The sequence below is a fragment of the Mastigoproctus giganteus genome, chromosome 11 (genome assembly GCF_048544385.1).
Source record: "Mastigoproctus giganteus isolate SK-2022 chromosome 11, ASM4854438v1, whole genome shotgun sequence".
NCBI classification, from domain to species: Eukaryota; Metazoa; Arthropoda; class Arachnida; order Uropygi; family Thelyphonidae; genus Mastigoproctus; species Mastigoproctus giganteus.
In genome coordinates, this window is record NC_143585.1 from 123435861 (window position 1) to 123462433 (window position 26573).

The 26573-nt window shown below is 37.9% G+C and overlaps 1 protein-coding gene across 2 annotated transcripts in view; it reads right to left on the minus strand.

Annotated features, from left to right (window-relative positions):
- Positions 1-26573, minus strand: part of LOC150078409 (cytoplasmic polyadenylation element-binding protein 2-like) — a 405982-nt gene that overhangs the window by 334132 nt on the left and 45277 nt on the right. For both annotated transcript variants that reach the window (XM_090385295.1, XM_090385294.1), the window contains exon 2: positions 4463-4580. In XM_090385295.1, coding sequence (XP_090241421.1) covers positions 4463-4580 — 118 coding nt within the window. The remainder of the gene's footprint in view (positions 1-4462; positions 4581-26573) is intronic.

Genomic DNA, 26573 nt, shown 5'->3' on the forward strand with positions numbered 1-26573 from the left:
GATCCAAACATCAAACGAGGTATGAAAGTAAGACAGGCAAAAAAGAGATGTATGCAGAAAAAAAGAACTATGCAAACCTAAGCTGATCAGTTATTTTTTAAAATAAAAATACAGTACATACTTCACTTATATTCTTTTGGTATGTACATCCTGCAATAAAAATCATTTGTACTGTACTTACTAGTATTTTTCATATTTATCATTTTAGTTTCTGTTTTTTTTGCAAGAACTTCGTGTGCATCAATTTATGGTAAACAAACACCTATATATTTTTGCAACTCGACCCATATAATCAAATTGTCGGAACGCATTACATTAAAATACATACTAATAATACCTCAATCAGCGTGGTTTCGCATAGCACGGTATTTTTTTGGCATGAATTAACTGCACTGTGTGAGGTATTCCTGTATTTCATTGACTCTCCTGCATGTGTTCAGGATCGCAGCTTTCTGGACTTGCGCAAAGTGTTCCATGTTCTGGAGTTCCATATAAGTGTTATTATCTCTTTCTTTTCCTAATGGGTTTTTCCCATCCTGCAATGAATACTGGTATCAGGTGCACTGGGTGGCTGTTATGTCTGGTTTACATTATTGATTGAGGAACTCTGACTGTCCTACAGGTGTTCAGGATTGCAGCTTTCTGGAGTACTGCTGCATAAAATTTGATGTCATTCATGTAAGTGTTTCTCTGTGAAGCCTGTTGCTACTAGGTTCTTATGGAGATTATTTGGCACCATGCTGATGGTTGACACAGTGATTGGGATGGTCATTGCTTGTTCCCTATGCCATATTTCTTTACCTTCCTATCTTAGGTTTGTGTACCTCCTGATCTTTTCCCCATAAGTTTTCTGGAGGTTGCTGGTGTTGGGCACTGCCATGTCAATCAGGTAGATAGCCATTTCATTCTTATTGAAAAGGGTTATGTCTGGTGCATACTGATTTCGGTGTCTATTATTATGGCACGATCCCAATATAATTTGTAAGTCTCTAGCATGGCTTTAGTTTTGTATATATTGTACACTTTCTTTGATCAATTGGTATTTTTGCACTAGCTTCTGAAGTATTATCTTAGCAACCTGGTCATGTCTATGAGCATGCTCTGTCTGGTTGAGAACCCTGCATCCTGTGGTCAAGTTCTGGATTGTTTAAGGGACCAGGTGGCGTTGTCAACATGTGTCATCTGTCACACCAGGGTCCATGGCAATGTATCACCTGTAGTTCCTGGTGTTGATTACTTGGATGACAAGCATGAATCCTTCAGTCTCGGGGTAGTGCCTCCAACTCACTGCATTCATAGCAACCTTATCTATGTAGTTTTGGTGGAAGTCATTGCAGTGTCTGACACAGAATGCCTTCACCCATTTTTCTGTCTTTGTCTCTTCTGTCTGTGCAAGTGGAATCTCCTTGGTGAGGTTGAGTGAGGTGTGTTAATTATCTATCTTGCTTATGGCTTGGAAGATTGGCAATTTTTTCCTGGAAATAATTCCTCAGGTTCTTAATCACCATCTTCTGTTATTCAGTGAGGTCTGTCAAACCCCTCCCTCCTGCTTTCTGGGCTATGGTAAATCTCTCAATGGCTGACTTCGGGTGGTGTTGGTGGCTCTTGGTCATCATTATCCTGGTCAATCTCCTCCAGCTCAGTGTTGGCACAATATGATCCCAAAGGGCTATTCTGATACTAGAAATGTGTAAGTGTTTATAGCTCTGACCATGTTCCCACCATTCAGCTTTGATTTTAGCAGGCTTCTCAGTCTCTGATAGTATTTCTTAGTGACCGGCCTTTATCTCTGTGCATTTTAGCTGTTGAGCCTAAATGATCCCCAGATAGTTATAGGTCTCTCCCTCGGCGATTGTCAGCAGGTAATTTCGGCCAACTGGATTTCCCTGATGCAATCTGTTGGTCTGGTATTTGTCTAAGCCAAATTAGTATTAGCAATTAAATAAAATAAAACAATGAAGAAAATTAAAAAAAAATAAATAAATAAGAGAAAAGGAATAGACAACCTATACGTTTCCCTCCTCCCATAGGTAATTATGCAGCTGACCTTTGAATTTCCCCAAAATGTCAGCTCTACCACCCACGTAGGTAACTTATTCCAGTAATTTATAACTTGCTGGCTAAAATAAAACTTCCTGCCATCCAGTCTAAACACCCCTCCCCCGTAGCTTGAAATTATGGCCCCTAGTTCTAGAATCATTTATAACTGTGAAAATTTTGTCCTCATTCATTTTACTTATGCCTCCTTAGAGCCTTAAAACCTCAATCAAGACTCCTCTAAGGTGCCTAGTTTCCAAGAAGCACAATGTCTTTCTTGAGCACAGTCTCCATACCTAAACACAGTATTCCGAGTGTGGTATAACAATGAGATTATGACATCCTTATCTCTACCAGCAATTATTCGATAAATCATCAATAGGACACCGTGGGCCTTCCTTGCAACCTGTCTACAATGCTCAGACAACTTCATATCTGACCGTATCATAACACCCAAGTCCCTTTCCTCAACTACTGGCTTTAGTTCAACTCCACCAAGTATATAAGTTATTTTGGAGTTACTGTTCCCCAGGTATAATACCATACACTTTGCTGGATTAAAGCTCTGCTGACGGTGTTCATTAACTACTCTACCAATTTTAACATCATCTCCAAGTTTAGACATCATGCCCTCTATCCCTTCATCAATGTAATGTCATTTATGAAAATCAAAAACAACAGTGGTCCAAATAATGATCCTTGGGTAACCCCACTTCTTACATCAACCCAATCTGAGGAATAACTATTTATCACAACTCTCTGCCTCCTGCCCTGAAGCCATCCAGCTATCCATCTAAGGATTTTCCCGATGATTCCAACCTGTTCCAGCTTATAAAGTAGCCGCTCATGTGGGACTGAGTCAAATACTTTGCTGAAATCCAAATAAACAAAACGAAATTATTCCCCAAATCCAGTTCATGAGTGACCCTGTCAAAATAGCTAACCAGACTAGTTAAACATGATTTTCCCTTTTCAAAACCATGATGAGAATCCTTCAAAATTCCATTTCTATCTAAATGACCCTGAATTCCACCCTTGATCGTTGTCTCCATGATTTTCCCCACTACCGAAGTTTGACTGGTTGGTTAATTTCCCACTACATTCTTAGAACCACCTTTATGTATTGGCAATACATTGTCATTTTTCCAATCCAACGGAATCTCTTCCGAGTCCAGTGATGCTCTCATAATTAGCCTCATGTTTCCTGTAAATAAACAGGAACAGACACAATTTGGCCTTAGTAACTCTTGTCGTTAAGATCTATACCAACAACATAATTAGCATCAATGGTTCAATGCACTCACTTAGCCGCCGCCCTTAAAATTATAGGGTATATGCCATCATCCAAGGAGCCTTACTGGCCTGTAGGCTCGAAAGTTTTTTCATTAAATAAACATGTGAAATTTCAACATCATTAATTACATTTTCTTTAAACTTCGCTCCCATAATATCTCATTGACACAGAGTTTTTCTTCTGTAAATATCGATACAAAGTAAGCGTTGAATTAATCTGCAATTTCAGCTGAGGTATATAATACTGTCCCACATCTATTACATACAGGTCCAATATATAGCATTTATATATGTGAAGAATTCCTTATAACCTCTCTTTGCCAGTGATTTCTCATAATGTGCCTTTGCCAGCCTAACCTTTTCTGTGGCACTATTACAGATCAAATTGTAACCTTTATAAGCTTCAGTACTTTCTATTGCTCTGCAACTTTTCTATGCCGTCTTTTTCTGCTCAAGTAATCTGGCAACATCCTTATTCAAATATCATGGGATAGCTCCATGTATTTCTCATTCAATCAGACAAGTTTTCATTGGATAGGCATAGTCTTTTTGGCCTGGATACCCAGGCCAAAAAGACTAGGTCGATGCCTGGATGTAAACAAGAAAATGCTGTATTCATTTTTATACTACTCCACTATATAAAAAAATTCCATTTAATACTATTTATTTTTCTATATATTGATAAAAGGATTTTGTCCAAATAATAAAATTTCACTGATGCAATCTCAGCAAACAATGGGAGTGGCAGATTTAAAGGCAGTAATATAACTAAATAAATTAATAGAAATTGCACAGATCATGACAATCCTATTTTGCATTCTTGTGATGTCAAAGATTTTAAGCTGGACAAATGAGGAAAAAAGTCTGGGAGGTTATATATATTTTTGCAAGATGTCCAACTGTATAAATAAAATTGAGAAACAGTTATCTAAAGCAGTCCAAGAAGTACAGTATTTTGATTATCTCATATAAAATCAACAACAGTTTGTAATAATTTCTTGTTTAATTCATATTTTTAATAATAAAATTATCTGTCTGATAAGAGAATTGTATTAAATTTCAATTTGTCTGCAGTAAATCTGATTTATCACAGACTGATCAGAACTTAAACAATTAAATAAAAAAGACCTACCTTTATAGTGATCCTGGCTCTCTGAAGTTGTTCTCATGATATCAAGGAGCTGTTGTTCTAGTGGAAACCTTAGTGTATCCAAAGGACTAGCATTAAGATTGCTAGTTATCTGTTGATCCTGCAATAGAAAAAAATAAAATAATATAAATTGAAATGAAGAACTATAACTCAAAGATGTTTCACTTTTAAAGTAGTGCATGGAATAAAGAAATACCAAATCTTTTGTTAGAATTAAAATAATTGCAGTCATCAAGAGAAAATTCAGTTTTGAATGCCTATATATTTTGATGTACTGGACTGCAATTGGTGCATTTCATGTCATTAAACAAGTATGACAATGGAGTTTGATTTTTTTTTTTTTTTTTTGTTTTACTAGTAGGTGATGTGTCATAGCAGGAAAATTTATCTAGAAAAGTGTAGTACACTATTGAGCAGAAGGTTTTATCAAACTGATAGTTCTGATATAGTGTAACAAGGGTTTAAAATTATATTTAGTTATAGAAAAGGCAGGCCCAGAAAAATTTCAGTTAGCAAAACAATTTCAAGGTTAGTAAAAAGTTTGAATAATTAAGTTCCATGAGAAATTAATAGATGTGCAGTTTACATTGCATGCCCAAAAATACTACATATGTACAGAAAATGACTATTTGTAGTAGTAGTAGTAGTAGTGGCACATGATGCAAGAAAGCAAGTGTAGGAGCTTATGCAGCATCAGCCAAAAAAAAAAAAAAAAAAATCACACCATTCCCTCCAAATGCCTGTCCAGTTCCTTCTTAAATTTATTTAACCTATCAACTTCCACAACAACAGATGGAAGTTTGTTCCAGCAATTAACCACCCGCTGGCTAAAGGCAAATTTCCGCACATCTATTCTACATCTGTCCTTTCTTAATTTGAACTTATGTCCCCGTAGGTTGGTAATCTGAACAAGTGGAAGGATTTTATTCTGGGTACTGTATATTGTTCTACTTTGGAATTAAAATGAAATTTTTGTTACCCCCCCCTCCCACGAAACTCACATGGCGATTGATTCTACTGCATGGTTACATTTTAGTCCTTTTGGTTGAGTGTAAATGAGTTTACTTACATATTAATGGTATCTCACGAAAAGTTACAATTACTATTAATATTACATACATTATTTTTTAAATCACACATTATCCACGGAAAGGACAAACTTATGAAACTGAAAATCAACCGACTCTAATTCGAAAATGCCTTAATCTCCGATTACCGCTGATGAAAATTCAGGGGAATTAATTTGCAAATTTAACTTCAGGGGCTCACATCTGGTGAATATGGGTTTGGCACACCCAGGGTCCTGAGCTGGATATCATCATTTTTCTCTTTCTTGGTGATTCCCTTCTCTCTCTCTCTCTCTCTCTCTCTCTCTCTCTCTCTCTCTCTCTCTCTCTCTTTCAGGGTAATTCTGAAATTGTTTTTTTGGCTAGTGCAGCAAAAGCCTCAGGCTTTCTTGCACCATTTGGCTAATAATAATAACTCTTGTAACACCTTGAACATTTACAATCCAGGAAATATCAGCTAATTTGTCAGTTTTTGTTTAGATTTAGTTTTGTTAAGTGTATTTTTGAAAGTTATAAAAAGAATAAAATATAAAAGTCAATATAAAATAAAAAAGTCTGATCTAGTAGTAGTAGTAGTAGTAGTGGCACTTGATGCAAGAAAGCAAGTGTAGGAGCTTATGCAGCATCAGCCAAAAAAAAAAAAAAAAAAAAATCACACCATACCCTCCAAATGCCTGTCCAGTTCCTCCTTAAATTTATTTAACCTATCAACTTCCACAACGACAGATGGAAGTTTGTTCCAGCAATTAACCACCCGCTGGCTAAAGGCAAATTTCCGCACATCTATTCTACATCTATCTTTTCTTAATTTGAACTTATGTCCCCGTAGGTTCGTATTCTGAACAAGTGGGAGGATCCCATCAGAATTCAGCGTGCTCAACCCATTCAAGGCCTTATACACCTCAATCAGATCACCTCGCAGGTGCCTAGTCTCCAGCCACTGCAATTTGCAGAACTTAAGCCTCTCTTGGTAAGAGGATCCCTTCATTCCCCTCACCAATCGTGTTGCTCTTCTCTGTACAATCTCAAGCAAATCTACATCCTTCCTAAAATGAGGCCTCCAGACCTGTACGCAGTACTCAAGGCGTGGCCTGACCAGAGGGACAATCACCTCCTTTTCCCTGCTAGCAAAATTCCTATATATCATTGACAAAACCCCATGACCCGCCCTAGCAGCCTGTCTGCACTGCTCAGAAAACTTCATATCTGACTGCACAATTACTCCCAGGTCTTTTTCATTTTCTACCACCTTAAGTGTAGTACCACACAGCTGGTATGTTTCTCTGGGGTTACTTCTACCCATATGCAGTACTTTGCATTTGTCAAGGTTGAACTTCAGTTGCCACTTCTTAGCCCATCTGCCCAAATTATCTAGATCCTGTTGCAGTAGCACACTGCCATTACTGTCATTAACAACCCTGCCAACCTTTGTGTCATCTGCAAACTTCGACATTAAGCCTGATATACCTTCATCAATATCATTGATAAATACACAAAACAACAGTGGACCCAACACCGAACCCTGTGGGACTCCACTAATAACATTAGTCCACGAAGAGCAGCACCCATTGATTACCACCCTCTGTCTTCTCCCACTTAACCATCCTTTTATCCATTGTAGCAACTTACCCTTAATACCATTCTGCTCCAATTTGTACAGTAGTCTTCCATGCGAAACAGTGTCAAAAGCTTTCCTGAAATCCAAGTATATGATATCAAAATTATTTTTTGCATCCAGTTCCTTTGTGACCACATCATAATAACCAATCAAATTTGTCAGACAAGACTTTCCCTTAACAAACCCATGCTGTGTTTGAATTATTGCTGCAGTCTTGTCTAGATGATCCTGCAATGCATCTTTAACCAGCGACTCCATTATTTTACCCGGAACAGAAGTTAAACTAACTGGTCTGTAATTACTTGTGTCACCCTTTGATCCACCTTTGTGAATTGGGGACACATTTGCACATCTCCAGTCCGTGGGAACCTCCCCTGAGTCCAAGGATGCTCTCATAATTATGGCTAAGGGTTTGCTTAGTTGCTTTGCCGCCTCCTTTAAAATAACTGGATAGATCCCATCCACCCCAGGTGCCTTTCCTGTGTTTAACTTCAACAATTTCTCCTCCACTTTGCTCTCAGTTATTACAAAATCATTAAGCACACTACTACAATTTGATAACCTTCTTCCATTTTCAAATTGTAATAATTCCTCACGTGTGAATGTAGATGCAAAATACTCATTCAGTTTGTTTGCTATCTGAGCAGGATCATCAACAGTCGAACCATCGATGTCAAGTGGACCAATCATATTCATCTCCTTCCTTTTAGAGTTTATATAAGTAAAGAAATCCTTGCTGTTTTTCTTAGCATCTTTTGCCAAAGATTTCTCGTAATCCGCCTTCCTTCGCCTGCCGAACCTCCTTTGTGACCTGATTACAGACTAGCTTATATCTGCCACAGGCTTCTGCGTCACCTGATAATTTATATGCATCCCATGCATTTTTCTTCTCTGTCACGAGTCTCATTAGTTCATTTGATAACCATTTAGGCCTAAACCTTGAACGATATTTCTTAATCGGTATATAAAGTCTAGTAGCTTCCATGATTAATTCTTTGAATGCTTCCCACTTAGAATTTACTGTTTGTAACATCGTCAGTTGATCCCACTGTACAGAATTTAAAAAAACTGTCTGAGAGGAAGCAAAAACCCTTTCCTTTACCCCTGACAGTAGTTACCTCTTTGAGTAAATCCCACTTCAGCACACTGTGATCACTGCCACCTAGTGGTTCCTTTATCTGCAAATTTTTAATACACGAATGATCACTGCTGATAACCAGATCAAGAGTGTTACTTTCTCTGGTTGCCTCTCGAACATGCTGCTGCAGAAAACAATCATCCAATAAATCCACAAAAGTCTGACTAGTGTGTGAGTGACCAACCCACAAGTTCCAGTCAATATCTGGGAAGTTAAAATCCCCCATTATAAGACATTCTGATTTACTGGCCCACTCTATTTCTCTGTACAATTGTTCATTGTACTCATTCAAGTCATTAGGCCTATAACACACTCCTACTCTTATTTTTCCTTTCGCAGTGCTTATCTCACACCAAACTGACTCAACAGAGCACTGTTCATCTATATTAACTGGGTGCACTTCCTTTGATTTTAGGTTTTTCTTAATTAACAGCATAACACCCCCTCCCTTTCTGTCCTGTCTATCCTTTCTGTACACATTGTACTCCCCAAATTCCAGTTCTGCATTCCTCATATCTTTGTGACACCACGTCTCTGCTATCGCAACAATTTCCGCCTTTGATGTCTTGACCAACACTTCAAATTCATCAAATTTATTTACTATACTTCTAGCATTGGTATACATGCAAGCATACATGCTCCTATGCCTATTCCTTGTTACCCTAACACATCCCATATACCCAACTATTCCATGATGACTGCCATCCGTCCCTGAAACCCCCAACACCCCTCGCTCCAGGTCGCTTCTTATTCTAATAGAAGTTGTGCAAGAATCACCTTCACCTCTGCCTGCGGTTACTGTTAAACTATTAGTCTTTGTATCCCCCCAAACTAGCAGTTTTCCGACCCACCTAACACTGCCTCGATAGCATCAGCAAATATTCTTGCACCCTTTATTTAAGTGTATCCCATCCCTGTAGAAGCAATCTCTCCTCTTAACAAGTACAGTCCAGGCTGAAAAAAATTCTACCCCTTGAGCCTTGCACAATCTTTCCAAGGCCAAATTGATCGACAAGGCTCTCATCATGTACTCCCTCCTATCGTGTCTGGGCAGAATTGCAGACACTTTCAAATTCAACCCTATTTCACGGCTTTTTTTCAACAGTGACCTGTACTTGTTGAGTAATTCCGCCGGTCTCTTACTCTTAATATCATTAGTGCCAACGTGTACAACTATATCACCTTTTGTGCCCTTGAAAGATGATATCCGCTCTACAACGTCATCAACCTTTGCCCCTGGCAGACATACCCTGGTCCTGTTCCACCTATCCTTTTTACAAAGGATGTTCCCCATTTCCCTGACAATAGAGTCACCAACAACTACTAGTTCCTGTGGGACCAGCGCATTCTGCCTTAGGGGTTGCCGCTGTGTTGCGTGATGACCAAGTGCCAGCTCTGGCGTTGATGTGGGCAGCTGAGAGCCTGACGGGCCCCTCAATTTAGATCTTTCGAGGGCATCCACCCTGTCCTTCAAACTCTCATATAGGCCCATAACAACGCTGAGTTGTCGCCTGATTTCCTTACACTCCTTACATCGTGCACACACAAAGACATCCCCCATGGCAATATCATGTTCCGTTCCAGAGAGTTCGGCAAACATTTCACAAGTTGCACATTTTTTTAGGCTGTGATGCGTTGGAGAATTGCCCCCCTCAGTTCTCCCCCAAGTCACAGCACTCCTGCCACTTTGTGCCCGTTGCTTTGCTGCTCTAGTCTGGGGCATGGTAGTTTAAATTAATAAAATCAATAAATTAAATATCAATATCAATATTAAATATCAATTTGAATAGTCCAAAGACTGTTCAAACTTCTTTACACATATCCAACTTGTTAATGTTTCTGCAACAAAATCTCACTTCAAATTTGCACTGCACTGTAACAAAACTGCATTTCATAACACACTTTCATACAAAATATGACTCTGGCCAGTAGTGTGCTCCATCTTGCTTACAGAATTTTCCGTCAGGGTGCATACTTATCAATAAAAAAAAAAAAGTTTTAAAGTTTTCTTTTTTTTTTTTACATTTGTCTTATGTTTAATGATGCCAAACACAAAAAAAAAAATATTGGTAATCAAAACTGTTGCGTCTTTTCTTGTAGACTCTTTAAATAGAAGAAAAACTGTTCAGTTGAATGCAAAAGATATTGATCATAAACATAGTTCTAAATTACAGATTCCTAAATTATTTTTTGGTAAAGATGTATAAAAAGAGCATCACTAGCATGAAAAACTTTCCTAGAGCTAATTCTAAAGTGACTGGTTCTTTCAAAATTACAAAATGCACGTGATACCTCCCCCACCCCTCTCATTGCTTTTTTTTTAAACGAAATTCAAGTATAGTGGAAAATTTGTTTAAATATGTCTACTGAAGGGCTTTAACATTACATTCTCTGCTGATGGATTTACTTAGTTTAACAAAATTTAATAATAAAATATATATATAAAACTATATGTTACTTTAACTGCTTTAATTTTGACCCTTCATGTTTGTGCCATTGTGGCAGCCTGGCCCATCAGAATTTTTGAATCCCATGCATTCTGGATTAACGTTTTAGAAGTACCTTCTCCTTAGATTCACAGGAATTTACATAGCCCAAAAAGTAGTCTTTCACACATATTCATCATCTATAAATGCTATTGTAAACAAGGTCTCCTCAGAGTGACTCAAACTGGTAATACAATCAAATATAATGGAATAATATTTTGCTTCTTTGCCCTCTCTGAAATTTTTATGTATTCTGTTGTGAACTCATAAACCTAATAGGTTTATAAGTTCATATAGCATATTTTTTGCACAGTTGTGGTCAGTCAGAAGAGGCCCCAGGTCTATCAGTGCCCTGTGCAAGAATTTGATGCATCCGCTCAGACTCAAAATTTACAGAAAATCAGCGAATTTTCGGGGAATTTTGTGCTCCTAAATTTTGGCACCCTGTTCAGGGGAACCGCTCGATCTAGCTTTAAGCTGGCCCTGTGGTTAGTACAACTGTTTATAAATGCGATAAGTGTTTTCAGATTATGTTATTGAATATGTGGGCGCCTCCGTAGCCAGGTGGGAAGGAGCAGCAGTGTGTAGCACACACTTCTTGATTAGACTGCGGTTCGAGCCCGTCACCACCAAATATGGAGGATGCTGAAAGGTCAGGGAATGACCACCGCATATCCCGGATGCAATATGGCCTTAGTTGCTAATGCTCCTAAAAACCAAAATAACAATAACAATTGAATATGTGAATTCAATAACAATATTATTGAATTCACATGAAACTAGTCCTAAGAAATTTCCACTACCAACTGCAAAAATTTTGTCTGAAAAACTGCTGAATGACAAGTTATGCTTAAGTAAAAATAAGGTGTTTGAGGATGTTTTTCCAGTGCTGAATTTCTTGATTAAGCAATCACTGATGCTGATCGTCAATGCCCCAATTCAATGGAAGTCTCATTCAGTTTCAATCCATTTGCAGTATGTCTTAATTAGATAGTATGAATCAGAGCTGTACTACTCAATATGTCTACGTTGATAATAATATTAGTAAAATAATAAGAGGAGTTTACCTCAATATAGTGCGTAGAACACTTCCGTATGATACCCTCCAGAAATTAAAACGGAAAAAACCGACAACTTACCGGTACATTTGATTAAAATATAAATAATTTTTAAAAAAATAAAAAACAATTCAACACAATTCAAATAAATTTAAAACAATTAAAATTCAAATTAACGCAATTAAAAGAATCTAACGAAAATATTCAAAACAATTTTCCTTCCTGAAGCTGACAACGCTTTTCGACCGTATATCGTGATCACAGGAATGAAAATTACCGAATCGGGATAAACCTGATACTTAAATAGAGATTATTTGTCTTCGCGCATGCAGGTCCATGCATCGGAGATCAAATATGGCCACCAAACATTAACAGAATTCTTGTGTAATTTAATTTCAACGGTTTCTGCAATTAATAGTCGCGTATAATTACGTTGAACATTAAGTATTTTGGCTTCGTTAAATAAAAAAGTATGTTTTTCGTTAATGGCATGAAAGGCTAATTCTGACGCTGCTGAACAAGAAGCACGAACTGAGGCTTCATGTTGATTTACACGAATATTAAGAGAAAAACGGGTCGAACCCTGATAGGACGAGTCGCAATCACCGCAAGAAATGTTGTATACCAGATCATTAATTTGTGTTGCGAACGCTGAAAGAACCGAGCGATTGTTCAGTATAGTGTGTAACTTCCGTATTGGCCTAGCTACAATTTTAAATTCGGTATCTTTAAAGAATCTGTTAAGCTGTTAGGAAGGAAAATCGTTTTGAATATTTTCGTTAGATTCTTTTAATTGCGTTAATTTGATTTTTAATTGTTTTAAATTGATTTGAATTGTGTTAAATTGATTTTTTTTTTTTTATTTATATTTTACTCAAATGTACTGGTAAGTTGTCGATTTTTTCTTTTTTATTTCTGGAGGGTATGATATGGAAGTGTTCTACACACTATATTGAGGTAAACTCCTCTTATTATTTTACTAGTATGTCTTAATGTAAGAAGATGACTTTGTGTTCATTTAAATGAGTACTCACATGCTTCACATTGTGAAGTGATCACTTTAAATAATTTACAACAGAAGTACCACTTAAATTCCTTACCATTATCTAATTTCCTTACCTTTTTTTTTATGTTTTAACGTTGACTGGTTTCATCTCTGGGAGGTGACCTATCATAGATTTCAGATAGTTGAGAGGAAACAATTATCAATGCCTGAAGCTTGCATTTCTGCACACCATAATGCTGGATCAGGAAGAGTTTGCTGAAATCTGTTTACTGAAATTCCTGCTGTTAATTGATGGATAGTTAAATATTGATCAATCCTGATCAGATGATGAATGCAAGCAATAGTTTTTGAAGAGATGAAAGGAGCCAGTGCAAGAATCAGCTTTAAACAGAGAAGAAATCTTCTCACCAAACTGCAAATAATTAAAGTCTTTGAATGATGCACCATATCTTCTCCAAAAGCTGTTTTTAATATGTCATGAGTTTCTGTTGCACTTTTTCCTTAATTCAAAATTTGATAAAAATTCACTGCTTGGTAAAATCACTCATTTCAAAATACAATGAAACGGAGAAAATGCCTTTTTTTAAATGAAAACTTCAAACATGAAAAGCATTAGAACCTAAAGTACTGTACCATGCATCGGTCAAAGATTCAAAAAAAAAGATAATCATAATTTTCATAAATTGTAATTTTCAGAAAATTACGCATGTGAAGGAAGGATGTTCCAGAAAAACAGGAATTGAAGGGATGAATGAGCAAGAATAACAGGTGGTTCTGTGAGTGTGAAATTAAACAGTAGAAGGATGTTGATTGTTTGTGGCATGAGTTTGGACTGGTTTGGGGGGGGGGGAGGGAGAGAGAGAGAGAGAGAGAGAGAGAGAGAGAGAGAGAGAATTATAGAAGATAATTCAGAAGAACAGTACGCATGGAAATATCTACAGAAAAGGCATGCAGCAGAAACAGAATATCTATCAGATGAGAGAGTGGAGAGAAACAGTTTAAAGATGTCATCAATTAACATAAAAGCTCTCTTTTGGATGGAATCTAGAAGCCTAAGAGAGAGAGAGAGAGGCTATGGCAGATATCACTCCAGAAATGATAACAATATTCCAAGGATATTATCATATTGTAATCTCTGTAAAAATCGAATTTCAGATTTTTACAGAGTAAGTAGTTGTTTAGAAGAAAAGTAACACAGAATGAAAGAAAAAACCGTTTTTTTTTTTTAAATGCAAAAAAGGAATATTTCTGATGTGCTTATGCAGAATTTGTTTGTTGTTGTTGTTGTTGTTTGTTTATTTGGTTTTTAGGAGCATTAGCAACTAAGGCCATATTTCACCGGGATATGCGGTGGTCATTCCCTAACCTTTCCGCATCCTCCATATTTGGTGGTGACAGGCTCGAACCCCGGTCTAATCAAGAAGCGTGTGCTACGCACTGCTGCTCCTTCCCACCTGGCTACGGAGGCACCGCTTATGCAGAGACAGATTAGAAATCATACATAACAATGCACAACCTGTCTAAAGCTGAAAATACTACATTAAAACTACATTTAGTGTATGAATTTATTTCCATACAAATTGTATAGAAAAAGGAAATAATAATTGTCAGATTTCTATCTGTCCAATTTTAATGAAATTTGGGACAGCTCAACAAATTTTTCTATATGAACCAAATACAGTCAGTCCTCGTATAGCACGATAGTTGTGTTCCTAGAAACCCTCGTGCAATTCAAAATCATGCAATATAAACAACAGGCTCTATGGGAAAAATATGGTTAGGTGCCAATCACCCAAGATTGAACACACATTTGTAACCAAAACATTACCAAACACAATAAATTATCTAGATAGTATGAATCAGAGCTATTGAGTATTTAATAATAGTAGTAAAATAATAAGAGGAGTATACCTCAATATTATATTACGTAGAACACTTCCGTAAAAACGAAAAAAATCGACAAATTACCAGTAAGTTGTCGATTTTTTCGTTTTTTCCGTTTTAATTTCTGGAGGGTATCATACGGAAGTGTTCTACGTAATATAATATTGAGGTATACTCCTCTTATTATTTTACTACAATAAATTATCGTAATAAAATACTTATGTATTTTATTACAGCTATTATGTAATAAAATATTGCTAATGCTTTTGCTTCTATAGTAAGCAAACTTGTTTTTTGTTTGATTTTCTATCCAAACAGATGACAGCAGTTCCATCTCTTCCAATTCTTTGTGTCTTAATCTAATGGATTTTAATTACACTTTGAATTGTTCCTGCTATGAAAGTTTTTATTTTCTTTGCATTCTTTGTAATTCTCGGCGTTGCCTCATTTTGGTCTGTAGCACGTGCAATATCACATGGTCTTTCATTTCGCTCAAAGCGTTTCACAATTTCATATTTTTTCTATCGACAGAGGCGGACTGGCCATAAGCCTTACCGAGAAACCCCGGTGGGCCGGGGACCGGTGTGATTTTGGCCATAAACCATAGTATGAGGCCACTATAAATTTTCCCGGGTGAGAATTTTTGACCCAGTCCGCCTCTGTTTATCGATATTGCTTTTCTTTTTCTCTCTGAATCTGCAGTGTCTTCCTTTTCCAGGACGCTTCCTTTTCACACCTTTTAAGTATTTTACTCATTTTTAGGGAATAAAGCACAATTACAAAACGAAGAGGCACGCTTGATACACATAAACAAAGCTGCGCGCGCGTGTAGCAACTGAATAAACAACACCGTAAAGGCAGAGGTACACTATTAACACCGCACATTTTACTAAAGCACATTTCTGGGGGTTACTATCATAAAACAATAAAAACAATTTCCAGTTGCGTTTCTGCTAGTGGAATCTGTTTATAAACTGGTAGTAAACTCGATCTAATTGCATTTGCGATTATACCGATAGCTGGAATTGTGTTGGTTTTTACGTTACTATGGTGAAATGTGTTTCCCCTTCACTGATATAAAAAACATAAATACATTTTCAGAATCTTCTCTTCATTCCTATCGTGTTGCGTTCGGTTGGGGTGATTCTGCGTTCGACTGCCGTTTCTTGTAAACACAAGGGCGAATCGTGTATAAGTGAATTCGGTTCGTGTTATATAAGATATCGTTACCCTATTTATAAATCGTGTATGATCGAATTCGTGTAGTGTAAACACGTGTTATACGAGGCCTGACTGTATAAAATTTCATTAAAATCCATCCACTTGGAGTCAAGTCCTTACATACATATGGATGATAGAGACAGGCAGATGGATGAACACTGACAACAGGAACTTATGTATATATGCTAATACACCTAAAAAAGGTCTGGTTACCTCAAACTCATGAAAAGCATAAAGCAAGTAATTCATCTGTGCCTCATGACTGTTGTCTGCATAAAATGTCATGGAGCAAGTCCAATAGCCAGAAGAACATCTGTCAGTATGGGAACTATTTGTAGTCAGCTACACTGCTTTGGGTAGTGTTTGGGGATGATGACATTGAAAAATTGGACTGGGCAATTCGGAGTTCAGATTTCAATTTCAGTTGAATGTTTCAGCTAAAATGCAAAACCTTCTTACAAGCAAGTTCTGGCAGCTGTTTTGCAAAAGGAATGTGGGCAAATTCTGGCATGCTTACTGAAAGTTTGTACAAATATGCTCAGGAGAGTTGGGGCTATCATACAGGCCAAAGGTGGTTCTGCAATGATTGGGTTTTTGAATTAAAGTCCCTTTTTTGCAACTATCTGTATGTATCCGAGTAATTTTTGTCAGGTAGTGGATTTTACAATTAAACGAAAATATCAAATAAAATAGTATCAAGTTTCTAGGAATTTTAAGAAAAGCACATTAATGCTAAGCAATGGTTTTGTGACTGTAATACTTGTGTATCAAAGGATTTTGACCCAAAACAACTTGTAGCTGTTCCACTACAAGTTGTTTGAGAGTCTGCATTTCTGACACTTAAAACATTTTAATGGATCAAGTATATACCTCTAACTTGTCAATTTAGATAGCTTGCTTTGAGTGTATTTAGTGGCCTAGGTGTGTCAAAAATAAGGATATTCTTCCTAGTTGAGATGATGTTGCCCAATCTTTTAAATGTTATGCATTTAACATTTGTAACTCCCTGTTCTTTTAGTTCACTGCAGATATCTTCTTTGCAGATGATGAGCATGTCCCATTCTGATGTTATGTGAAATGAAAATGACATCAACAATGGGATAAAAGGCATGATGCCAAAATTTGCAGACAACATAAAGATTGGTAGGGTAGTTAATGATCAGTACCAAGCAACACTCCTTCAGAATGATTTGAACAGGCTACAAGAATGGCCAGAAAAGTGACTGCTATGTTTAAATGCAGCAAAGTCTTACACTTGGGGAATTATACACTTGTGGGGTTGAATTAAAAACAGTAAAGGAAGAAAGGGATCTGGGAGTTATAATATGGGCAGATATGAAGTTTTCTGAGTAGTGTAAACAGACAGCCAGGAAAGCACATGGTGGTCTGTTGATGCTTTATTGAACATTATCCTATAGAGATATGGAGGTCATAATCCCACTGTATAAGGCAACTGTAAGACCATATTTGGAATACTGTGTTCAAGTATGGAGACCTCATTTGAAAAAAATGACGTTGAGCCTCTTGAAACAGCCCAAAGAGAGGCAACCCGCATGGTGAGATTGGCAAAGGGGCAACTATATGAGGAAAGACTCAGAATATGTAGGTTATAGAGCTCGGCAGCCAGGCACCTCAGAGGTGACCTGATTGAGGTTTACAAGGCTCAGAGAGGTTAGTAAAACTTCACTGTTATAGAGAATTCCAAAACTTACATACATTCAAATTACAGGGGAAGAGGATTAGACTAGATTGTAAGATGTTGATTTTAAACCAGTCAGTCATTGATTGCTGGAACAGGTTTGCTTTCATGGATAGTTGGGGCTAACAGTGTGAATAAATTCAAAGGTCACTGGATAATTACTTATGTGAGGAGGGAAGCAAATAATTTGTATTTTCTTATCTAAACTTTTTGTTTTTTTTTTCAGCCAGTGCAGCAAAAGCCTGTGGCTTCCTTGAACTGTCTGGCTATTACCTTTTGATCCCTCTTTATGAATTGGGAATACATTTGCACATCTCCCCTACATAGTGAAGACCCCTGAATCCAAACTCCTGATGTCTTTGCTGCTTTTCTTTGCATTCTTTGCCAGAGACTTCTTATAATGAGCCTTAGCTTGCCTAACCTCCTTTGAAATTTGATTACAGACAAATTTATATCTACCATAGGCTTCAGCCAAATCAAAAAAAAAAAAAAAAAAAAAAAAAACAACCCTCCCACATTTCACCCCTCCATTCGTTCCAAATGCCTGTCCAGCCTTAAATTTATTTAGGCTTTTAGCTTCCACAACAAAAGATGGAAGCCTGTTCCACCAATCAACTGTCTGCTGGCTAAAAGCAAATTTCCACACATCTATTCTACAACCATCTTTCCTCAATTTGAAACTGTGCCCCTCAGGTTCTTAGTCTGAGCAAAGGAAGAATCCCATCAGCATTCAGCTTGCTCAACCCATTCAAGGCCTTATACACCTCAATCAGATCACCTCACAGGTGCCTACTCTCTAGGTGCTGCAATTTGCAGAACTTAAGCCTTTCTCGGGAAGAGCACCGCTTTGTTCCCCTCACCAATCTTGTTGCCCTTCTTTGTACTCGTTCTAGAAACTGTACATCCTTCCTAAAATGAGGCTTCCAGACCTGTACACAGTACTCTAGGTGTGGCCTGGCCACTGCCTTGTATAATGGGATAATCACCTATCTGTCCCGGCTAGCAAAATTCCTATACAGGCAGTTCTCGCTTTACAAGTTCCCGGGTTTACGAGTTTTTTTTTCCCAAGTATCAAGTATCAACAAAATCGAAAATATGAACATTAATTGCAAAAAATTAATGTGAAACATTCATAAATACTGCATTTCAACCACGCACGTAGCTATACATGTACCCCGCTTTACGATATTAATCTTTACCATCATATCGCAAAAATATCGTAATGTGAACCCAATAACACATTGTTTTTGGTAATTTATTCCACGACCTCGGAAGTTCAAATTTTCGCTATATAACTCCTTAAAATGTCATTTTTATAGTGTAAATTGTATTAATTACCAATTCAAATCATTAAACGCACTACACTTTCGTTGTTATGATATGTTATAACAACCAATTTTGAACGGCTTTGTGATATTTTTCTAAAGCACATTTCTGGAGGTTACGACCATGAAACAATAAAAACAATTTGCACGTTCCAGTTTATTGAACTTTTCTGTTACTGCAAGCAATTGTAAATGGGTAGTAAACTCTATGTTATTGCATTTGTAAAAATACCAATAGCTGGAATTGTGTGGGTTTTTACGTTATTATGGTGAAATGTGTTTGCCCTTTACTGAAATCTTCACTCAAAAAAAAAAAATAAATAAATAAATAAATTTTCAGAATCTTCTCTTCATTCATTTTTTTTAAGCTTCATAAACTTGTTACTCCACGCAAATCATGTTAGTTTGTGTGTTTCGTTAGACAATGCTTATACTTGCTAATGAAATTTATAAAGAAAAGAGAAGATTATTTTGGAAATAAATGTCTCTTGAAGTATTTCTGAAAACGACGACTCCTTGTGCAACAAACCAACAAGTGTGCATTTAATCGATGATGATGATGAAGAATAAACATTCTTTAACATTTGTAGGTCAAATAATTTCTCTATTATTATAATTTGCTTGATTTTACAGGCTACATTGTCATTTCTTTGGATAAATCAATTATTGTTTAAAAACTAATTAGCTAACTAATTTTGTTGTTGATAATGTAACCCCTGTTTTTAACATTATGTCTATGGCAAATAAATTCCCGCTTTACGAGTGGGCACTAGGAATGAATTAACTCGTAAAGTCGAGAACTAGCTGTATATCATTGACAAGATTCCACGACCTGCCCTGGCGAAACCGTCTGCACTGCTCAGCGAACTTCATATTTGACTGCATAATTACACCCAGGTTTTTTCACTTTCCACTTCCCTAAGTGTAGTACCACACAGTTGGTACATCTCTTCGGTTATTGCTACCCATATGCAGTACTTTGCATTTGTCAATGTTAAACTTCAGTTGCCACTTCTCAGCCCATTTTCTCAACTTACCTAGATCCAGTTGGAGTAGCATACTGTCTTTACTGTCATTAACAACCCTGCCAACCTTTGTATCATCTGCAAACTTGGACATTAAGCCCAACATACCTTCATCAATATCACTGATAAATATACAAAACAACATTGGGCCCAAGACAGAACCCCGGGGATCTCCACTAATAACATTTGTCCACAAAAAGCAGTTTCCATTGATTACCACTTTCTGTCGTCTCCCACTCAACCATCGCTTTATCCATTGTAGCAACTTACTCTTAATGCCGTACATCTCCAATTTGTACAGCAGTCTTTCATGTGCAACAGTACCAAAACTTTCCTGAAATCCAAGTATATGATATCAAAATTATTTTTGGCATTCAGTTCCTTTGTGACCACATCATAGTATCCAATCAAATTGGTTAGACAAGACCTCCATTTAACAAACCCATGCTGTGTCTTAACTATTACTGCAGTCTTGTCTAGATGATCCTGCAATGCTTCTTTCACCAGTGATTCCATTATTTTCTCTGGAACACAAGTTAAACTAACAGGTCTGTAGTTACTTGTGTCACCTTTTGAACCTCCATTTTGAATTGGTGATACATTTGCACACCTCCAGTCCATAGGGACCTCCCCCAAGTCCAAGGAAGCTCTCATAATTATGGCTAAGGGTTTGCTTACTTCCTTTCCTGCCTCCTTTAATATAACTGGATAGATCCTATCTACCCCAGGTGCCTTCCTTATGTTTAACTTCAACAAATTTCTCCTCTACTTTGCTCTCAGTTAATATAAAAATCACTCTTAGCTTCCTGTTAGTGTTTGATAACCGTCTGGCACTTTCCACATTGAATAACTCTTCATATGTGAATGTAGATGCAAAACACTCATTCAGTTTATCAGCTACCTGAGAATGATCATCAATAGTCAACCCATCTATGTTAAGTGGTCCAATTTGATTCATCCCTTTCCTTCTAGAGTTTACATAAGTAAAGAACTCTTTACTGTTTTTCTTTGCATCCTTTGCCAAAGATTTCTCGTAATCTACCTTCACCTGCCTAACCTCCTTTGTGACTTGATTACAGACTAGTTTATACCTGCCATAGGCTTCTGTCTCACCTGATACATTATATGCGTCCCATACATTTTTCTTCTCTGCCACGAGCCTTATTAATTCATCTCGCATCCATTTAAGCCTAAACCTTGAACAGTATTTCTTAGTTGGAAAGAAAAGCCTAGTAGCCTCCAAAATTAAGTCCCTGAAGGCTTCCCATTTAGAATTCAAAGTTGGTAATATCATCAGTTGATCCCACTGTACAGAATTTGAAAACTGTCTGAGACCTCTGTAGTCACGAAAGAAAAATGGAAGGGCTTTTGCTTTTCAAATGCAAAAGACCTTCCCTTTAGCCTTGATGGTAGTTACATCTTTAAGTAATTTCCACATCATTATATTGTGATCACTGTCACCCAGTGGTTCTTTTATCTGCAAATTCTTAATGCATGAATAATCACTGCTGATAATCAGATCAAGAGTATTACTCATTCTGATTGCCTCTCGAACATGCTGCTGTATAAAACAATCATTCAAATCCACAAAAAGTCTTGTAGTGTGCAAGTGACCAACCCACAAGTTCCAGTCAATATCTGGAAAGTTAAAATCCCCCATTATAAGACATTCTGATTTACTGGCCCATTCTATTTCTCTGCACAGTTGCTCATTATACTCATCAGATTCATTAGGCCTATAACACACACCTACTCTCATTTTTTCTTTCCCAGTGGTTATTTCACACCCAACAGACTCAACACTGCATTGTCCACCAACATCAATTGGATGCACTTCCTTAGATTTTGTGTTTCTTAACTAACAGCATAACCTCTCCTCCCTTCCTGTCCTGTCTATCCTTCCTGTACACATTGTACTCGCCAAATTCAAATTCTGCACTGCTTCTATCTGTGTGACACCACGTCTCTGATATCCCAACAATATCTGCCTTTGGTGTCTTGACTAGCACTTCAAGCTCATCAAATTTATTAACTATACTCCTAATATTGGTGTACATGCAAGTATACATGCACCTGTTCCTACTCTTGGTTACCCTAACACACGTATTATTATTATTATTATTTATTATTATTATTATTAGCCATATGGTGCAAGGAAGCCAGAGGCTTATACTGCACCAGACAAAAAAAAAAAAAAAAAAAAAAAAAAAAAATGGGTACCCTGAGTGAGAGAGAGAAATACGAGGGAATCACCAATTTGTAAAAGAGAAAATTATGATATCCATCTCAGGACCCTCGGTGTGCCAAGCCCATACTCACCAGATGCGAGCCCCTGGGGTTAAATTTTACTACTTCCATTATGACCCAACAGTCCTGGAAATCTCCATCACCTTGCTTTCCAGGCTGCTGCTCATTCTAATCGAAGCATTGCAAGAATCACTTAGGCCTCTGCCTGCAGCCACTGTTAACCTTTGTCTGTGTATCCCCCCAAGTTAGCAGTTTTCCGACCCACCTAACACAGCCTCGATAGCATCAGCAAATATTCTTGCACCCTTTCTATGTAAGTGTACCCCATCCCTGTAGAAGCAATCTCTCCTGTCAACAAGCACAGACCAGGCTCAAAAAAAAATTCTACCCCTTGAGCCTTGCATAATCTCTCAAGGGCTGAATTGATTGATAAGGCTCTCAATCATATACTCCCTCCTATCGTGTCTGGGCAGAATTGCAGACACTTTCACATTCAACCCTAACGAGAGACTTTTTTTCAACAACTTTATTAACTATACTCCTAATATTGGTGTACATGCAAGTATACATGCACCTGTTCCTACTCTTGGTTACCCTAACACACGTATTATTATTATTATTATTTATTATTATTAGCCATATGGTGCAAGGAAGCCAGAGGCTTATACTGCACCAGCCATTTTATGTGTTTCTTAAATAACAGCATAACCCCTCCTCCCTTCCTGTCCTGTCTATCCTTCCTGTACACATTGTACTCCTAAAATTCAAATTCTGCACTGCTTATATCTGTATGACACCACGTACTTGACTTGTTGTTTGTTGTTTGGTTTTTAGGAGCATTAGCAACTAAGGCCATATTGCTCTGGGATATGCGGTGGTCATTCCCTGACCTTTCCGAATCCTCCCTATTTGGTGGTGACGGGCTCGAACCCCGGTCTAATCAAGAAGCGGGTGCTACGCACTGCTGCTCCTTCCCACCTGGCTACGGAGGCACCATTTGACCTGTACTTGTTGAGTAAATCTGCAGATCTCTTACTCAATGTCATTAGTTTCAACGTGTACAACATCACCTTTTGTGCCCTTAAAAGACTAACCTAGAAAAACCCTTAAAAGCCAAACCTAACTAAGAGCCTAACCTTTAGCATTAGCATTAGTAGAGGCATTTGATGCAAGAAAGCAAGCTTATGCAGCATCAGCCAAAAAAAAAAAAAAAAGAAAAAAAAGAAAAACCCACTTCCACTTCACCCCTCTGTTCGTTCAAAATACCTGTCCAGCTGAGCCTTAAACTTATTTAGGCTATCAACTTCCACGACAAGGGAAGGAAGTCTGTTCGACCAACCAACCACCCGCTGGCTAAAGGCAAATTTCCGCAAGTGTATCCTACATCTGTCTTTCCTCAATTTGAATTTATGCCCTCTCAGGTGATTATTCTGAGTGAGAGAAAGAATCCCATCAGCATTGAGCATGCTCAAACCATTCAAGGCTTTATACACCTCTATCAGATCACCTCGCTGCTGCCTAGTCTCCAGACATTGTAATTTGCAAAACTTAAGCCTTTCTTCGTAAGAGCACGCCTTTGTTCCATTCACTAATTTTGTTGCCCTTCTCTGTACTCGTTCCAGCAGCTCTACATCCTTCTTGAAATGAGGCCTCCAGACCTGTATACAGTACTCTAGGTGTGGCCTGACCATTGCCTTATACAAGGGAATAATCACCTCCTTATCCCTGCTAGAAAAATTCCTATATATCATTGACAATACACCATGAGCTACTCTTACAGCCCGTCTGCACTGCTCAGAGAACTTCATATCTACCTGCACAACCACCCACAGGTCCCTTTCATTCTCTACCACTGTCAGTGTAGTACCACAGAGTTGATACGTTGCTCTGGGGTTGCTGTTTCCCATGTGTAGTACTTTACATTTGTCAATGTTAAACTTCATTTGCCACCTCTTAGCAAATCTGCTCAACCTTTCCAGATCCTGTTGCAGCAGCATAGTGTCAGTAGTGTCCTTGACAACCCTGCCTACCTTTGTATCGTCTGCAAACTTCAACATTAAGCTTGATACACAATCATCAATATCATTTATTAATACAGAAAACAATAATGGACCCAACACTGAGCCCTGAGGGACTCCACTAATAACATTAGTCCACGACGAGCAGTGTCCATTGATTACCACTCTGTCTTCTCCCCCTCAGCCACCCCTTTATCCACAGCAGCAATTTGCCTCCAATGTCACACTGCTCCAATTTGTGCAGCAGTCTTCCATGTGCAACAGTATCAAAAGCCTTCCTAAGATCCAAGTATATAATATCAAAGTTATTCCCTGCATCCAGTTCCTTTGTGACTGCATCATAGTATCCAATCAAATTGGTCAGGCAAGACTTCCCCTTAACAAAACCATGCTGTGTCCGAGCTATAACTGAAGTCTTGTCTAAATGATCCTGCAGTGCTTCTTTAACTAGTGCCTCCATTAATTTTCCTGGAACAGAAGTTAAACTCACAGGTCTGTAATTACTTGTGTCAGCCTTTGATCCTCCTTTATGAATTGGGGTCACATTTGCACATCTCCAGTCTGTGGGTACCTCCCCTGAGTACAAGGAAGCTCTCATAATTATGGCTAAGGGTTAGCTTACTTCCTCTGCTGCCTCCTTTAATATAACTGGATAGATCCCATCCACCCCAGGTGCCTTTCTTGTATTTATCTTCAACAATTTCTCCTCCACTTTACTCTCAGTTATTACAAGATTCTCTAACTTACTGCTAGAGTTGAATACACCTCTGGCTTTCCCCTCGCTAAATAACTCCTCATGTGGGAATGTCGATGCAAAATATTCATTTAGTTTGTTAGCTACCTGAGCAGGATCATCAACAGTTGACCCATCGATATCAAGTGGACCAATCTGATTCATCCCCTTCCTTCTAGAGTTTACATAGAGTAAACAACTCTTTGCTGTTTTTCTTTGCATCCCTTGCCAAAGATTTCTCATAATCTGTCTTCACTTGCCTAACCTCCTTTGTAACTTGGTTACAGATCAACTTGTATCTATCATAGGCTTCTGTGTCATGTGTTAATTTGTATGTATCCCATGCATGTTTCTTCTCTGCCATATACCTCATCAGTTCATCTGACATCCATTTAGGCTTAAACCTTGAACAATATTTCTTAGTTGGTATGTAAAGTTAAGTAGCTTCCAAGATAAGTTCTTTGAATGCTTCCCATTTTGCATTTGCTATTGGTAACATCACAGTTGGTCCCATTGTATAGAATTTAAATACTGTCTCAGCCCATCGTAGTCGCCTTCACAAAAGCAATAACCCTTTCCTTTACCCCTAATGGTAGTTACCTCTTTGAGTAAATCCCACTTCAGCACACTGTGATCACTGCCACCTAGTGGTTCATTTATCTGCAGATTCTTAATGCATGAAGAATCACTGCTGATAATCAAATCAAAAGTATTACTCCCTCTAGTTGCCTCCCGAACATTCTGATGTAGAAAACAATCATCCAATAAATCCACAAAAGCCTTGCTAGTGTGTGAGTGACCAGCTCCCAAATTCCAGTCAATATCTGGGAAATTAAAATCTCCCATTATAAAATACTCTCTGATTTACTGGCCCACTATTTCCCTGTACAGAGTCATTAGGCCTATAGCACACTCATCAGAGTCATTAGGCCTATAGCACACTCCTACTCTCAATTTTGATCTCCCAATGCTTATGTCACACCAAACTGACTCGACACTGCACTGTCCAGCGATGTCCACTGGCTTCACTTCCTTGGATTTTATGTATTTCTTAACTAATAGCATAACCCCTCCTCCCTTCCTATCCAGTCTATCCTTTCTGTACAAATTGTACTCCCCAAATTCCAGTTCTGCATTCCTTATATCTGTGTGACACCACGTCTCTGATATCCCAACAATATCTGCCTTTGATGTTTTGAGCAATACCTCAAATTCATCAAATTTATTTACTAAACTCCTAGCATTGGTGTACACGCAAGTATACATGCACCTGTTTCTATTCTTAGCTACCCTAACATAACCCATGTTTTTCTTGTACCGCAATGACTCCCGGCAGTCTCTAAAATATCCTGCATCTTGTTTTTCAGGCTTCTGCTCATTCCAATAGAAGCAGTGCAAGAATCTCTTTCACCTCTGCCAGTGGCTACTGTTAATCTATTCGTCTTTGTCTCCCCCCAAGCTAGCAGTTTTCTGACCCACCTAATACTGCTCTACCCCTTGAGCCTTGCACAATCTTTCCAGGGCTGAATTGATGTTCCATTGTAATGGGTTTTTTTGTATATTAGCAT